The 17470-nt window shown below is 48.6% G+C and overlaps 1 protein-coding gene across 1 annotated transcript; it reads right to left on the reverse strand.

Moving 5' to 3' along the window:
- Nucleotides 1-4814: 4814 nt before the first annotated feature.
- Nucleotides 4815-17470, reverse strand: si:ch211-180f4.1 (uncharacterized protein LOC100144405 homolog). Its single transcript, XM_021312660.2, has 13 exons — nucleotides 17233-17470; nucleotides 13037-13138; nucleotides 12821-12966; nucleotides 12635-12736; nucleotides 12369-12553; nucleotides 11218-11460; nucleotides 11012-11134; nucleotides 9416-9538; nucleotides 8923-9343; nucleotides 8197-8323; nucleotides 7964-8124; nucleotides 7745-7894; nucleotides 4815-6618 (listed from the first exon to the last, which is right to left on the reverse strand). Exons 2-13 carry the CDS (start codon nucleotides 13110-13112, stop codon nucleotides 6091-6093), a joined length of 2385 nt encoding a protein of 794 aa, XP_021168335.2. The 5' UTR covers nucleotides 13113-13138; nucleotides 17233-17470; the 3' UTR covers nucleotides 4815-6090.

Genomic DNA, 17470 nt, shown 5'->3' on the forward strand with positions numbered 1-17470 from the left:
TAGAAAGTACAGATAATTGGCTTTTCTTTAAAATGTTTGCTGAGTGTTTTTGCTGTTAAACTGCTTCCTGCTGCAGTTTTTCAGAGTAAAGCAGGGGTAAAGGCCGAGGTGCTGCACATCTAATAACCATAAAACAGCCGCGACGTCTGATCCTGCTAGCCGCCATTTTTACTTCTCTTATCACTTCCTGTTTACATCAGGAAACAGGAATACTGACACCTGCTGGACCATAAAATCACTACAGGGAACCTGACAGTTAACTGACACTGATTTGATGACCCAGTATATAGAATAATACGATTTAAGTCATTGTATGTTGCATTGTATTATTTTATATTTTCATTTAAATTTAAAATATCATTGATTTTTTTTTTTAGATATAGCCAATAAATAATGTGAACCTGTATGATAACGTAATAACATCTAAGTAAACATGTTGTAAATGAGGATCCTTGTGGACTGGCATTTTTCCCTACAAATTTTTATAAAAAGGTTTTTAACATTTTGATATGGAGTCTGTTACGCTTTTTTAACATCACTTCTCCAGCTGTAGAAAACAGCCGCTCACGCGGCACTGATGATGCTGGAGCTCAGAGAAATTGTAATAAAAGGAAGAAGAGGTTTGGACAGACTCTTTTGGTTTTTCCAGTATATCATAGGATCCTGGGACCCTCTGCTAATTATCTGCACCTCCTGGATGGCATCAGCTGGGACACTTTGGGTCTGCCCGCCCACTTCGATGTCAAGATGTTGCCAAATGTTATGTAAAAAATTGTCATTTTAGTTTATGATTTATCAACAACAAACTGCTCAATAACATGAAGTAGAGGCAGACAGCTTCTGTGAAGATGGGCGTCCTCAGGCTGAGGCTCATTTAGGGTCGTCAGATGATTTATTTCAATATTCTCAGCCTTTTCTAACACAACGAGGGAACGTTCTCAGTTCTGAACAATTTATTTGTGCTGCTCTTCGTTTTTATGCCAACGGCAGCTTTTTAATATCGTAGGAGATGCAGAAAATCTTTCAGAGGAAACTGTATGTCACGCTGTCAGAAATGTTACTCACTTACAGTTTATAGGTGTTCCATAGTCAGAGACCCACAAGATTAATAAAATAACTACGCAGAGTAAAAGCAATAATTTATTCTGTATCAATTTTGGCACTTCCAGCTCTAATTTTCCATTCCATATAGCCTGTGTAGTTATTATAAAGTGAGGTTGGCACAAATTAAATAATACAAGACAATCAGTGTCAACTCATTTTTAGAAGGATTGGTGAATAATGCTGGCAAAAAGATGAACATATCAGTTATTTCAATAACACACACTATCCCATCATTAATTGCACATGTTGAATATAGCCAATTAATGCTTTAGTTGAGTACCGTTAAACATAAAACTTCTAACTTAACCTTACCTGGTTAAACTGTTCATCATGATTTACTGCCATGTCCTTTCAATGCTTTTAGTAATCAATGCACCCCCCCCCCCACATACTCCTCCTTTTGTGTTGAACTAGTGAAGCGTGAGAAAATAGCTTTAATTCTCCATCACATAGCTTTCATATCGCGCATGCATTGACTTTTTCAACAATTCTCTACTGTGGTTTTCAGCAGCAACATTTTTGTTTCTTATGGTTTAATGTTATCTATATGCCTTCTTTAAAGATTTCTAATTCTACTCGCAGGACATGAACACTTCCAAGCTTATTTCCTGTCGTTGCCATGGTGAATCTCGTTAAACTCATGGTTGATCGGACGCTGCGTTTAGTTACCTGACTGATATCACCTGTTCTGAAACCGGAAACACTCAGTATGACAGAGTGATGTAGAACTACTCAGGGTAGATCAGCCGTTTTTTCTGAAACGACGCTCAGAACAAAGACGCACAGCGTAACCTGTCCAGCCATGAAGGCGTCCGCCCAACCCACCAATCAGTGGTGCGCTCCCATCAGACATGGCGCTCACAGAGCGGCGCCGTGGTTCACCAACCAGAGTGGCAAAATGTTAAAAAAATAACTTGGTTTATAATTATTTTGTTTAAAGTCTAACTCTTGGACTGAATGCATTTTTACGCAGATGCATTCAAATAGTCACCAGACTAAAGAAATTTATATTAAATGTGAATTATGTGCGCCGTTTGGAAGTAATTTCAATAAAACTTGCTGTATAAGCGAAAGAGCCCGAACATTCTTCAATCGGGCTTTTTCGGAATGTGACGTCACAAACAGAACGAGTACCGTGCATCCAGCTGCTAACAACACGACTTTGCTACCGATTTATTAAATTTAATTAATAACTCTTACTCTACCTACAAAAAATTAATAAAAAAAATGTCTGATACATCTTCAAACTCCACCTCAAGCATCGGCGACTCCGATACCTATTATATATACGAAGAAACGGAGTTTGAACAAGGTGAACCTGAGGAGACTATATCTAACGCTAGAGCCCATGCTCCATTGTAAGTACCCCTCACAATCCTCGCTTGTGAAGTGTGAATTGCATAAAACACTTTTGTCACTGCCGGCAATCCAGTCCTTTTGCGTTTCTTTTACGAATTTATCCCATTTCTTTCGGACCTTTTAATCATTCGGCCAAGTATGTAGCGCTACTTTCTGGCCTGCACTAGACCGCGGTGAAGTTGGTTTGACATTGGACATTCAAGCTCCGCGGAGTCAGCGGAGCACTCTTGAGAAACAAAAATCAAATCAGATTTATTGACGGTCCCACCGCGTATGGGAGAAGGGAGCAGCTGAGAGACGCTAGCCGAAATCGGAGTCCTTCAACCGGATCAACCGTGAGCTAGATCCCGCTGACTCCGCAGAGCTTTAATGTCCAATGTCAAACCAACTTCACCGCGGTCTGCACTACAGCCACCAACTACGCACCTAGAAGGCATTTTATTGTGAACTTAGTTCAGCGATTTTTTCAAATATACGTACATGTACAATGTATGCAAACCCTCTGCCATGAGTCTGTGAAAAGGATTAATAGGACAAAAACACCGAAATAATCCTTAGTGAACAATGTTTGTTTTAACCTACCGGGCGGGTAAGTTAAAACACAAACATGTCTGAACATCCATCCATTCATTTCCTGACCCGCTTAATCCCTCATGGCGTCGCGGGGGTTGCTGGTGTCTATGTCCCGATATAAAATAATTGTAGCCGTCCAGTGGTTTCATGCTTTCATGCTCTCTCTGTCCGTACTGGCCTGTCGTGTTTATAAAGCAGCTGTGTCGCAGTACGGAACCCTTGGCCAGCATTTCACAGACTCCCTCCGTCCCTTCAGGCTTTTGCTGTATAAATCTGGCAATCTGATACCATCAACCATCAACTTACTCTTAAAACGATCTTGTGATACGTTATCCAAAGAAGAAAAATACGTGGAGAACTCGTTAGTTTCCTTCCAGTCCAGCACGCATGCGCGAAAAACCCGGATGAAAACAATAACAATGAACTGGTCTGTAAGCGACACTACAGCCAACTACGCACCTAGAAGGCATTTTATTGTGGACTTAGTTCGCCGATTTTTTTTTAAAGCGTTTGCTCAAAGTAGACGTGGATCAGCAGATTTGGTGTGAAAGAAGATCCTGGAAAACATCCATATATCCTGGTTCGCCGTACCGGTTGTACAACGTAAACAATGTGTGTTTCTATGCAAGTTCGCTTCGCGCATTCTTGGTGTTCTTGAATTGACGTCACACGTCGGAAATGGACGATCGTAAACGAAGGCAGCACTCAAACGCGAAATACCATAATCGGTGTAAAAAATGCATAATATTTAATATTTAAACTTAATTTGAACACTTTTGATACATGAATATTCAAAGTTTACCTTGTTCTGGAAGTTATTCAATGGTTTTCAGGATTTTTTTTCAGTCCAAGAGTTAGACTTTAAAGTTCGGCTTGGATTTTATTTACTGCGCAGCATAGCTTTGCTGTGTGTGAATGCACACGCGCGCAGCTTAGAGGGAACTGCTTATAGACACAGTTTGGTGCATCAGAGTCAGTTCCTGTATCGGTCATGTGACTTTCCCATAGCGATACGCGCATCAACGCAGTTTTGCTCTATGAGCTCGACACATCGGTGATGCCGGACCCATCACTACAGCCGGTTCCTCATCAGAGTGTGCAGAGGGTCCATCATAGATTTATCACAAAGGTTTAACTGAGGAGCCTCAGTCAGCTGCCCACAGGGGCCCGGGCCCCGGGGGGCCTCATCCTAGCATCGCCCCTGGTTAGGATTCATACCCATAGGTCTGATGACGTCACAGCACAATAATAAAAGAAAAAGTTCAACAGAACAAACATTTGTAGTGTTTTATTGTCAGAAAGTGTTTCATTAAAAAGGTTACAGTGTATAAAGTGTGTGGAGAATAAAAGGGGCTGCAGGCGGTGAGGATTTACACAGAACCACTGCGGACCCGCCCACAACCTCAGAGTCTCAGTAGAAAATACGCTGCAAGCTAGAGAGGAGCTGCCACCAGGGGGCGCTCTCCCCACGGCCTGCCAACGTACAGGTGAGGGCGAGCAGAACACCTGAGGGTCCATTCTAACGTTCCACAGCAGAACGTACACGGTTCTGTCTTCACGGCCAAACAGAACCCGAGGAACATTTTCAATCCCAAACAGAGAGCTGAACTCAGAGGGTTCCCTCAGATCCGTTCTGGGTTCCACTGCAGACGTCGGTTCTGCAGCAGAACACAGCTATCTGCATCAGATGCTGAGGAAGTAGATCAGTTATAATATGGGGGGGGGGGGGGGGGGGGGTTCCTGATCTGGTGCTGAGAGAAATTAGAGTTTCATCTAAAAAACAAAAATATCATCTGATCAAAAATGCAGATGTGCACAAACTAAATCCACCAGTTGAGCTTTCTCACCAAATCAGATGTTATAATCTACAGTTTATCAATAAACAAAGTAAATTTACTGCAGCTGAATGTGGAACATTAGCTTTGGAGACATTTTACCTCCAAATAAAACTAATGTGCCGCTTTATTCATCACCTTACTCTGCTGTGATTATTGTGTGATTAATGAAGATTACTGGCTGCAAGCTAAACTCTTTAAAGTTGTGAACAGTTTAAAACTATTTATCAAAGATTAGTTTGAATTAAAACCGTCTGCGTATGTCCAGCTGCAGCCGCTCACATCTACGTAGAGACGGTACCGGTCACGTCTGGACCGAACGGTACCGATGGTACCAGGGAACCGGTACTGGTGTCGTTATGTGGTAAAGAATTAGTTTTAGAATAAAGTCTTTCAAGTTAACATGTTTTTCTTAATCTATCTACTTGTTTGGATGTAGAAATGATCCAGTTATGAACTAACTTCTGAGTTTTAACCCACCGGCTGCATCCACGGCACATAAAAGTCATTTTTACTAAAACAAGCCATCAGCTGAAGCTGAGGGGGAATCAGATCCAGGGAATCGTTTTAGTGCCGAGGAAAAACAACTAAAGACACAAAATCAAAGTCCGGTTACCCCAGAATCAGCAGGAAAAGCTAAAAGACTTGACTAAATAGAATTTTAAGTTGAAATGTTGCTGTTTTAACCATGTTTAGACTCTTAATGAGCCTGTGGGAACCCTGGTGATCAGCTCCTGACGTTTCAGCCTGCCGCTGTACTGCGTTCACGTTCCTCGCTGAATTCTAGGCAGAACAGTTCCTGACAGAGTGCTGCACAGACAGGAGACGGAGGTGAGGACATGCGGACCCTGAGCTGTCCCATCTAAACCGTCTGACGGCCCGCTGGCGGTCCCCGCGCCGCGGCTTGACCAGCATCGGTCAGACGTGTCCACAGGAAGTGCAGCTGCTGAGCTGTGGGGGGGAACCCAGAAACCTGATCTGGGATTTAATCTCCACATCACGTCCTGCTCCCCAGGATCAGAACCGGTACCAGCGGGTTGGACCGGGTCTCTGCTGCCTGTGCAGGTGATGATGGGGAAGAGTGACCAGCAGGAGGTGACGGACCAATCAGGAGCCATGATTACTGAGCTGAAACCTGAAGTCAACCGACGGGTTTTTTCACCCTGATGTTTGTCTGGCAGGCTTCTCCTTGAGTCACATGACCCGCCCTCCCCACCAGCTACCACATGTAAGTCTTGGTGGTGTTGATCTGACTCCTCCCCACCTCCCCCTCACCCCGTGCTCCTTCCTCCCTCCCTGCCTCCTCCTCCTCCTCCTTGTCGTCTTTATCCTTCTCCGCCTCGCTCTCCCACAGCGTGATGAGGGGGGGGTACAGCTCCTTCAGGGGAATGGACGTGGTGTGCTGCATGTACTTCTTCAGAGAATGGCCGCAGGACTTGTGCTGCTGCACCCGGCGGCCCATGTACACCACCAGCAGCGCCATGATGGACAGGGCGAACATGGAGCCCAGGACGGCGGCCAGCGCCACGCTGCTGCGCTGGGACGCCACCAGCTCCACAGAGAAACCCGCCTCCTTGGTGGTGACATTCAGGCAGGAGGTGTGGACAGGTGTGGAGGCGAGGGTGGAGAGGGAGGGGGGTGGGGAGCCGGGAGGAGGCGTGGGGGAGGAGGACACGGTGAGGCAGACGTGGTACTCTGTGGCTGGAAGGAGGTGCGTCAGATTGTACTCCTGAACATCAGCTGGGACCTGCAGAGACGGAACCGCAGACGAGTAAAAAACCAGACAGGAAGACAGGTGAAGGGTTACCAGGTAGATTAACAGGTTAGCAGACAGACAGGTAGGAGGTCAGACAGGATGGTGATTGTCTTGTTAAGAATGATGCGATCACAGCGGCTGGAGCTGCAGGTAGCTGCAGGTAGCAGCAGTTAGCAGCGGGTAGCAGCAGGTAGCAGCAGGTAGCTGCAGGTAGCTGCGGGTAGCTGCAGGTAGCAGCTGGTAGCAGCGGGTAGCTGCGGGTAGCTGCGGGTAGCTGCGGGTAGCTGCGGGTAGCAGCGGGTAGCTGCGGGTAGCTGCGGGTAGCAGCGGGTAGCAGCAGGTAGCAGCAGGTAGCAGCAGGTAGCAGCAGGTAGCTGCGGGTAGCAGCGGGCAGCCCCTGTGGAAGTGCCATACAATGAAAATGCAACGGGTGAAAACCTCTTCGGCGCTGCAAAGACCCCTGTGTGCCGCACTGGACATGGATCCTGCACGCCGTATGCTACGTCCCTCACAGCGGTTCCTATACCAGCCGTCCAGCCTGGCTCCAGTACAAGTTTTCTGCATGTAATAATGAGGTCGAACATCCCGCTGGTTCTCCACTGAGCTGCTGCCGTCTGTACTGATAATGCTAACTGCTGATGCTAACTACTGATGCTAACTGTTGATGCCAATTACTAACGCTAACTGCTGGTGCTAACTGCTAATGCTAACTGCTGATGCTAACTACTAACTCTAACTGCCGATGCTAACTGCTAACTCTAACTGCTAATGCTAACTGCTAACATTAACTGCTAACGCTAATGTTAACTGCTAACGCTAACTGCTAATGCTAACTGCTGCTGGAGCAAAGTTGTGACTCGTGTCGTTGGTAAGTGTTAGTGTTATTACATTTTTCAATTATGAATTGATGCTCATATTAATTCCACTGTGACCTTAAACGTGAGTCGGCGTTACTTCCATGCTGATGGGTACGAGCACATATGCTAACATGTGGGAGAAAGATAAATCCCACATGGAAACCCAGCGCTCATGTTCGGTCGTCCTCTCCACTGTCTGAGACGCGGCAGCAGAACCCTGGGCTCAGGTAGAGGTCAGGTGGTGCTGCAGGTGTGCTCACCTTGGCCGTGTAGCTGATCTGAGGGTTGTCGATGTGCACGACTGCACTGGTCCACCGGACCAGCCCGGTGTTCTGGTTCAGACCCACAGAGGAGGCTCCTCTGCTGGGATGCAACTTCCACTCCAGGACCACCGACTGGGCATGGACCACCTGGACAGAGAAGAGCAGCTGACCGCGGGGTTCTGGTGGAGAGGAGCGGGATCAGGACCGGATCAGTACCTTAGCCAGAACCACCAGAGAGGAGTCCCCGGACCACAGCCTCTGTTCATCGGGCTCGTCACGCCAGCGGCTGCCTCCTCCGGACCCCCGGGAGTCCACAGACACCGAGATGCTCTTGGTGTCGGCCCCCTCGGCGTTCCAGGCCACGCAGGTGTACACACCTGGGGGCGGAGCATAAGGGTTTAATGCAGAGTGTTAACGGTTCTGGACGTAGAAGCGAGGCCGAGTCTGACCTGAGTCTGAAGGCTCAGCTTGTTCTATCACCAGTGCTCCGGGCTCAGACATGTGATGCTTCCTCTTCCTGCTCAGGCCACGCCCCTCCTCTGATATGATTGGTGCAGCCACCGCCTCAGAGCTCACCTGAACAGGAAGAGCATTTATTTAAACCTCCGCATCAGGTTAATTTATGTTCAGGGGGCGGGGCCTAGAGTCAGAGGAGCAAGGTTCCTGGTTCAACTCCCACAGACTGCCACTTTGAGTCCCTGAGCAAGGCCCTCAGCCCCAGAATGGTGCGCGGTGCCGCAGAGCGACCCGCTGGTCCCTGGGGGACGGGTCGGATGCAGAGGATGACAATAACGATGATTGATTAATGAATTAATTAATGGTACTTTGCTTATTTCTGGGTCAGGATTGTTCAGGAGCTCATGAGGTTCCTGCTCTGCTAGAGCTAGACTTTGACTAGGCCATTGCAGCACCTTCATCCCTTTCTCCTCCATCCATCCTGTTGTAGCTCTGCTGCTGTGGGTGGGACTGTGGTTCTGTTGATGGCCCAGTTTGGTCCGAGCTTCAGCTGGACTCTACAATACGTTGGTCAACAGAGGAGCTCCTGGTCCACTCAGGACCGCCAGCCCATAAAATCCTTCAGCTGTAAAATAAGCCCACATCATGGACCCTCCTCCTCCGTCTGAATAGACTATCTATGGTTTACCTGGAAGCCACGCCCCTCAGGCCACACCCACCTTGTCTCCGGTCGGCGTCACCCAGTAGAACTGGGGGGCGGGGTCAGCGTCGGCCCAGCACTCCAGTGTGATTGGCTGACCCGCGCTGACGTTCATGGCTGGAGGAAAGGCGTGAGGAGAGATGTGAGGTAAGCAGCTGTTGGCCCCGCCCCCGGCCCCGCCCCATCCGGACGCCACCACCTCCTGCAGCTCCCGGCCAATCAGGTGCGGCGGGGAGGAGCAGACGGTCATGGAAGGCTCCTGCAGCTTGAGGTGCGAGCGGTTTCCGAGGTGAGGCCCCCAGGAGGCGAGACAGTCGCAGCGCAGAGGGTTGGAGTGCAGAGCCAGCTCCTCCAGAGACGGCAGCGAGGAGAGGAGGTCCCCGGAGAGGAGGCCCAGCTGGTTGTTGAGGAGCAGGAGAGTCCGCAGGGAGGGCAGGTCTCTGCGGGGAGGAGAGCAGACGTTTCAGAGTGGACCCTGGCTGCTCCTCAGGTAGCGGCGGGGCGTGGCTCACCTGAAGGCGTCCGGGTCGATGAAGGACAGCCGCGGGTTGCTGCACAGCTCCAGCTTGGTGAGTTCTGGCAGGTTCTGGAAGGCTCCTCGCTCCACCATCAGCAGATCCTCCATGCTGTTCACACTGAGACCACAACAAGTCCTCAGCCAGACAGAACCAGCACTTTTGGACTGACAGATGAATTCTGAGCGGTTCTGAAGGCCCAGATGACCCGTTGATCCTGTTGATCCCTTTTCTTTCGGGTCACGTTGTTCCTGAAACCTTCGGATCTGAACCGACAACTTTCTGTTCTTTAATTACTGATAAAACGGGTTCTGATGAGGAGCGCCGGTTCTGACCCGGGACCGGCTACCGCATCTGAAACGGGTCGGCCCACCAGGCAATACCCCGACCCAACCCACAGAACACGGCCCAGATCACAGCGGATCGGTCGCCTGATCCCAGACCAGCCTCAGACCAGAACCGTTGTCATGGGCAACAGAACCCAACATCAACTTTCCTTCTCAGCAGGTTGTCCACAGAATCCAGTCTGAACCTTAGCGTCACGACTTGCTGCTGCCCAACCCGACCAGAACCAGAACCCAACGCTGACCCAGAACCCCCAGGGGCTGCTGCAGGCAACGGTCATCAGCAGCGCCAGCAGGCTGGTGATTGGTGGGAGACGTTCTGTTTGCGTCACATGACACAATCAGCCAATCGGTGTTCAGATAATAGTAATAATACCAATAATAATAATAATAATAATAATAATAATAATAATAATAATAATAATAATAATTAATAATAATAATAATATTAATAATAATAATAATAATAATAGTAATAATACCAATAATAATGATAATAATAACAATAATAATAATAATAATAATAATAATAATAATAATAATATAATAATAATATTAATAATAATATTAATAATAATAGTAATAATACCAATAATAATAATAATAATAATAATAATAATAATATTAATATTAATAATAATAATCATTCAGCTGCTGCCACAGACTCCTGCCCAATAAAAACTGTTTATGTAGAAACGTTCTGGATTTTATTCGCCATGATGGAAAAGCTGCGGTCCAGTCGGTTCTGGACCTCGGACTGCTTAGACCTGCTGCTCCCTCTGGAGAGCTGGGTCTCTTCTTGGGTTCTGGAGGCACAGTCATGAGTTCTGCATCACTGACTCCTGACCCGCTGACCCGTTTGGGCCGCAGAACCGTCCTGGTTCCCCTCGCCCTCTGAGAGGAACCATCCCTGTGAGGAACCAGCAGGGGAGGAGATGGATGATGGATCTAGAACCAGCAATGGAGGTTCAGACCACCAAGAACCCGATCTATTCTGCAGAACTCCCCAGAGCCCGTGGTACCAGGACTGCTCTGGGCCGGACTCCAGGAGCGAGCCCAGGCTCAGTAACCGGGTCGCTCGGCGCCAGTAGAGGGCTTGTTGGAGACATGGAGGAGTTCTGGTTCCTTCTCTGGACTGAAGGTTGCACAGGACAGACGGGCTGCAGAACCATCTGGCCCGGCCCGTCTGTCCCTGGCAGAACTGAGACAAGAACCTACAGGAAGCAACGGATGTTTCTGTGGTTCTAACCTGAGCTCCTCCAGATGTTGGAGGTTCTGAAAGTCCCCCTGTTGGATGCGGCTGATGGGGTTTCTGTTCAGGTCCAGGAACTTCAGGTTGGGCAGCGAGCTCAGCGCGTCCCGAGGAACGGACCTGCGGACCAGAGACACACTCATGGGTAACGGACCGCCTGCCGGTACCGGTTCCTCGGCAGCAGGAGGCGCCGGCAGACCCACCGCAGCTTGTTGTCAAAGAAGGAGAGGCTCTCCAGGTAGTCGAGGCCCACGAAGGCTGCAGACGGGACAGAAACCAGGCCCATCCGGGCCAGAACCAGGCTGTGGAGGCGAGACAGAGGCAGGAAGTTCTTCTCCTCCAGACCCAGGATGGGGTTCTCCCCGATCATCAGGATCTCCAGCGACGGCAGGAACTCAAACCAGCGGCTGTCGATGGCCTCCAGGCGGTTTGAGTTCAGGTGAAGCCTGAAAGATCAAGAGTGGAACACTGATTCAGAGAACCAGAACCCAAACGGTACCAGAACCTTCTTCACCACAACAGATCCTGCTGTAAATGAAGCAGAACCTCCCCAGAGAGTCAGAACCACGGAGAAGTGCTTCTTCTCATGGTTCTGAAGCGAGGACCGGCCGTGTTTATGGACTGTGGGAGGAGGCTGGAGTACCCAGAGAGAACCTACGCACGGACAGGGAGAACCCAGCTGGGCCACTGTGCAGCACCGTTTCCACAGCTGCCTAAATTCTGATGATGAAGCGACCCGACTCAGATGTTTAAAGACAAACATGCCTCTTCAGGATCTTCTCAGTGTGAGACTTTCATCGCTCTGCTCTGATCTAGAAACTAGAACTGAAGCTGGAACACTTCAGGTCAGACTGCAGACCAGATGCGTTCTCTCAGGATGAATCAGGTTCTCTGTGAAGCTTTAATGATCCTTCTCCTGACCAGGAGGGGGCGCTGCTCAGCCACCGAGGGACAACCACCGCCTCCTCCTCCTCCTCCTCCTCCTCCTCCTCCTCCTCCTCCTCCTCCTCCTCCTCCTCCTCGCTGCTGCACAGATCTTCATCCTGTGCTGCCAATTAAGACTGCTTGTTTGGCTAATTGGCTAATTGATTAATTGGGTTGTTAATTATTTTGGTTTTCTTTTAAGAAGCCAAAGTGAGAGCTGGTTCTTCAGGAGGTCTCAGGTGATTCAGCAGGTTCTGAACATAAAGAGGTTCTGAAGGTACAATCAGATTTACCCAGAACTTTGGGTAAAAACATGTGAACCTCAGACAGTTCTCCTGAGGTTAGAATGAACCGGGTCACTGATCCGGCTCAGTGGGTCCAGCTGTTGTAACAGAACCACAGAGTTGTAGAAGCACTGGTCTCTGATTACCTGAGCAGGTTGGTGAGACCAGCGAAGGCTTTGGGTCCGATGGAGGAGATGTGGTTGTGGTTGATGTAGAGCTCCTCCAGGCTGGAGAGGTTCCTCAGACCAAAGTCCTCCAGCTCTTCAACCAGGTTCTCCTCCACGTAGAGAGTGACCAGGTGGGTCAGAGAGGAGAGGCCCATGGAGCTCACCTGGACAGGGTCAGACAGGTACTAGTGCTGAGCAGAACCACTTACTGTTCTGGTGAGGACCGTGTCAGGGTCCAGCTTTACCTGAGTGAAGCGGTTCTGGGACAGGTCCAGTTCCGTCAGGTTGCTCATGCTCTGCAGCTCGGTGGTGATGGAGGAGATGTTGTTGCTCTGCAGCAGCAGCACCTGGACCACAGACAGGTTCATGAAGACATTAGAACCGTGTTCCCAAAGGTTCTCCGGCTGCTTCCGGGTCGGAGCGGGAGTCACCTGAGTGTCTGACGAGATGTCGGCTGGAACCCTGCGCAGGTGCAGCTCATTGCAGTCCACCGTGCGGGCCTGGTGGTACACGGACTGCGAGGTGTACCAGGGCCGGGTCTCACACACACACTGCAGCGGGCACGCCACAGCGCCACCTGCAGGACACACGCCGTTTAAACAGGCCGCGCACCGCCGCCGCCCATAAAACACACAACTCTGCTTTACCTGGGCTGGCCACGCCACAACACAGCCACGACGCCAGGAGGCAGAGAAGAAGAGCAGGGAGGACTGCAGATCCCATGATGCACTGGGTGACAGGGAGACGATCTGAGACAATTAGCGAAAAACAGAGAAGTTTGGATCAGTTTCATCACAGACACAAAATATCCTCCCACTCCCAGTCAGACCCAGTCAGAACCGATCAGAACCAGAAATAACCAGTCAGAACCGGTCAGAACCAGAAATAACCAGTCAGAACCAGAAATAACCAGTCAGAACCTGTCAGAACCAGAAATAACCAGTCAGAACCGGTCAGCTTGTTATCAGATTGATGACAGGAACCCGGGTCGCGCAGCAGGATCATTCAGAGAAGAAGAGGAACTCTGAAGGAATCAGCAGAGAGAATCAGTTCAGAGCATTCCAGATCAGTTCATTGATCCTGACTTGAAGAATAGTTCAGTTCACCGTGAACAGTTCCCAGCAGAGAGTCTGAACCAAAAGAACCAATCAGCTTTCTCTGTAGGATGGCCCGGAGCGCCATCTTCCAGGGGGAGGAGGAGGAGGTCCAGAATGTCTCCATTTAAAGGTTCTCTAGACGTCCTCCTGGAAGAGCAGAGGCTGTACCAGTGACAGATGGAGCTGGTCCAGCCTCTGCTCTTCCTCTTCCTCCTCCTCCTCCTCTTCCTCCTCCTCCTCTTCCTCTTCCTCCTCCTCAGCAGATGGATATGGATGAGGTGACGTTGATCACCGCCCTCTGAGCGGCTCTCTGTGCTGTCAGGACTGAGATCCTCACGGGGGAAACGGATCGGATCAGCGCCCAGCAGCTGATTGGTTCCTGACCTGGATCAGACCCGGTTCTGATCTGGTTCTGTGGAGTTTAGGAGTTGTTAAGCCTGAACCATTCAGAGGTCCGAGTAAAGGGGACCGCCAGGGAGCCTTCAGAACTGGAACGGGTCCAACAGCTTAGACCTGCTTGGATCATCTGGACCGGGCTGAGTTTACCAGCAGAACCGAACGCTGCAGAACCTTCAGTCCATGAAACCCAGTTAGAGCTGCAGGAGCAAACAAACTGTGACCCAGTTTCAGTCCGCAGAACTCATTAGACCCAGTCAGCGCCTCTTCATCGCCCCGGGAGGAGGAGGAGGAGCTGAAGATCCATCACGGCAGATGTCTGAAGGAAGTTTCATCCTCTTAAACCCGTCTTAGTTTTTCCTGAACGGGTTCTGGATCGGTTTTGAACCCTCCTCTCTGTGGACTCCCTCAGAACCTCGTCACACCAGGGGATGGTCCATCTGCAGACCCGTCTCCCAGGAGTGCCAGCCTGGTTCTGACCCGTCTCCCAGGAGTGCCAGCCTGGTTCTGACCCGTCCTGCTGCTGTCATTTCTGTCTGCCGGTCTTTTCTGCACAATGTGGCAAACGACTGACAAACCTTTATTAATTCATGTAGGACTTTCAAACAGCCAGCCAAGTGGGCAAAGCACTGCAGTCGCTCAGCAGGGGAAACACGGCGAGACCCCAACCCCCAGATATAAACAAGAGTAGAATCCATCTTATTCACTTTTATCTCCTCAATCTTCCGGGCGTCTAAAAGTTGTTGCTGTCTTCTGAAGATGTTCTCGGTTCATCGCATGCCTTCTTTTCCTTGCAGCTTGATCTAGAGAAAAAACAGTTGTGCGGTCTCCATCTTGATTTGTGGCAGGATACAGCTGCCTGTTTGTCATGTGGTTAAATCTCTTTGCTGTGACATCTCTCTGTTTCTAACACATTTAAAACATTCTCTGTTGCTGCACTTCACGTTTGGGAACTCATGTTTCACACGGTTTGCTTTTCTCTGCATAGTAAGATGTCGCTAGCCTAGCTTTAGCCTAGCTTTAGCCTAGCTTTAGCCTAGCTTAGCTTTAGCCTAGCCCAGCTTTAGCCTCACAATGGCTTACTCCCCTATCCTTGGCTACAAGAGGACTATGTTAGTATAAATGAGTCAACTCCCTCCAATTATTTAAATTTCCACATTCCCAGATCTGTGGGAAGAGGAGGAGGAGTGGCAACTATCTTTCAGTCTGATTTATTAATTAGTCCCAGGCCGACTAATAACTACAGTTCTTTTGAACATTTAACCCTCAGTTTCCCTCATCCAAGCTGCAAAGCAATAAAACCTCTTCTGTTTGTTGTTTTGTATCGTCCACCAGGCCCTTACTCTCAGTTTTTGGATGAGTTGTCAGATTTCTTATCTGGTTTGGTGATAAACACTGACAAGGTTATTATAGTGGGTGATTTTAACATTCATGTTGACACAGAATGTGATAACCTTAGTGTAGCCTTTAAAACTATCCTAGATTCAATTGGTTTTGCTCAAAATGTGCATAAACCGACGCACTCTTGGCTTCATACTTTAGACCTTGTGCTGACATATGGCATTGATTGTGAAGAATTAACAGTATTTCCTCACATCCCTGTCCTGTCTGATCATTTTTTAATAACATTTGAGTTTAATCTAACTGAGTTCTCCACCCCCAAAAGAGGGTTCCATTATAGTAGATCTTTATCGGATAATGCTGTATCAAAACTTAAAGTCTGTCCCCCTTTTAATATCCTCAGTATTGCAGAAATACCCTGCAGATACAGCAATGTTGTTTCTTTCCATTCACAAATAGACGCTTTTGTTGACGGTGTCACTTCCTAATTGCGTTTTGCATTAATGATAATAATTGAACATGATTGATCTCACAATGAAGAAATTCACTTCTGCATCTAACCCAGCCCCTTGGGGAGCAGTGGGCTGCCACTGTGCGGCATCTGTGGGAATAATCTGGGGTTAAGGGTCTTGCTCAGGGACCCAGAGTGCAGGCTGTGGGGATCGAATCGGGTACTTGTATCCTTCTCATAGTGCAAGCACACTGCTCTAACCACTAGGCCACCACCCCCCTTAGACAACATAGCACCCTTGAAAAAGAAGGTGATTATTCACAGGAAGCTGGCTCCCTGGTTTAATTCAGAGCTGCGTTCCTTGAAGCACAATGTTAGGAAATTGGAGAGAAAATGGCGTTCTACATACCAAGAGGAATCCCACCTAATCTAGAGGGACAGTCTATTGTTGTATAACAAGACCCTTCGCAGAGTTAGAGCAGCATATTTTCCATCATTAATTGAGGAGAATAAAAATAATCCTAGATTTCTCTTCAGTACAGTTGCCAAACTTACCCAGAGCCACAGCTCTGTTGATCCAGCCATTCCCTTAGCAGTAATGACTTTATGGGATTCTTCATAAATAAAATTTATTCCATTAAAAATAAAATAATTGGCATCCTCCCAAACATGATTACCTCGTCCTCAGTAAGTGAGGCAGCGTTGGAGGAATCTTTAGAACCTGCGCAGTGTTTGAACTGTTTAGAAGCAGTAGAGCTTTCTGAGCTATCTAAAATTTTAGCTTCATCTAAACCTTCTACCTGTATGTTAGGTAGAAGCCAGCCTGGTAGAAAAATCACTGCGATTGAAAAGCTCATAAAGCAGACGGAGTCGAGTAGAACCCGGCCAACAGAGCCCGTGTAAAAAAGAGGCTTTTGAGACTGGATGACTCTCCTGTGGCCCGGTTCTAACGACACCCTGCAGAACAAATCCCCAGTCAGGAAAAGAAGAAAACTTCTTGCTTTCTTAACTGTTGACAACATTTAATATTACCTCTCTGAGAAAAGTTAAAGTCAAGTGGGACAAAATGATTTTCCCTGAGCCAAGCGAGGGATGCTTGTTTTTACAGAGGTCACTGAATGCAGCAGCGTGGCCGCTAATGTACTACTTGGAGGTTTTTGTGAAATTCAGGTTGGGATTTATTTTCCAAGATTTTGAAACACCTGCAGTTTTTAAATGTTTCTGGGGAAACTAAAAGATTTCAGATTTCTCCAGCTTGTCTCCATGTTTTAAAGTGGCTCAATGCTTCCTTTCTCGCTTCCAGCATCAAACCACCTGAGTGAGGAGGGGAATCATCTCAGCAGAAATCAGCTTTACGTAAAAAAAAAAAAAATAAACAGAAAAAAGTTTCCCAGCTGCCAGTGAACGCGTCACAGCAGACACTGCAGTTACCGCTGTAGCCACAGGGGGCGCTGCTGCCACCGTCACACCGAACAGAACATCTGGCCGCTGCATGAACCAGAACACATTTGTCCGCATCAAACCGAACCGGACCGCAGTAACCATGGACCTCCCTCACCTCTGCTCCGGACGCTCCGAGCCGCCGCAGGTCTTCAGGCCGCTCTCAGGCTCTCACACTCCGGCGGCAGAGTTGCTCCTGGTCCCTCGGGTGGTCCGGTTCTGGCTCGGTTCTGGTGGTCCGGTGGAGCGCGGAGCTGCTTTTATCTGGAGCATCTCCCTCTCAGTGCTGCTGCTCCCTGCCCTGATTATGGTCATCTGACCTGGGATCAGCCAATCGGCGGCACAGGCATCTGCCT

Source organism: Fundulus heteroclitus, chromosome 1 (genome assembly GCF_011125445.2).
Source record: "Fundulus heteroclitus isolate FHET01 chromosome 1, MU-UCD_Fhet_4.1, whole genome shotgun sequence".
Lineage (NCBI taxonomy): Eukaryota > Metazoa > Chordata > Actinopteri > Cyprinodontiformes > Fundulidae > Fundulus > Fundulus heteroclitus.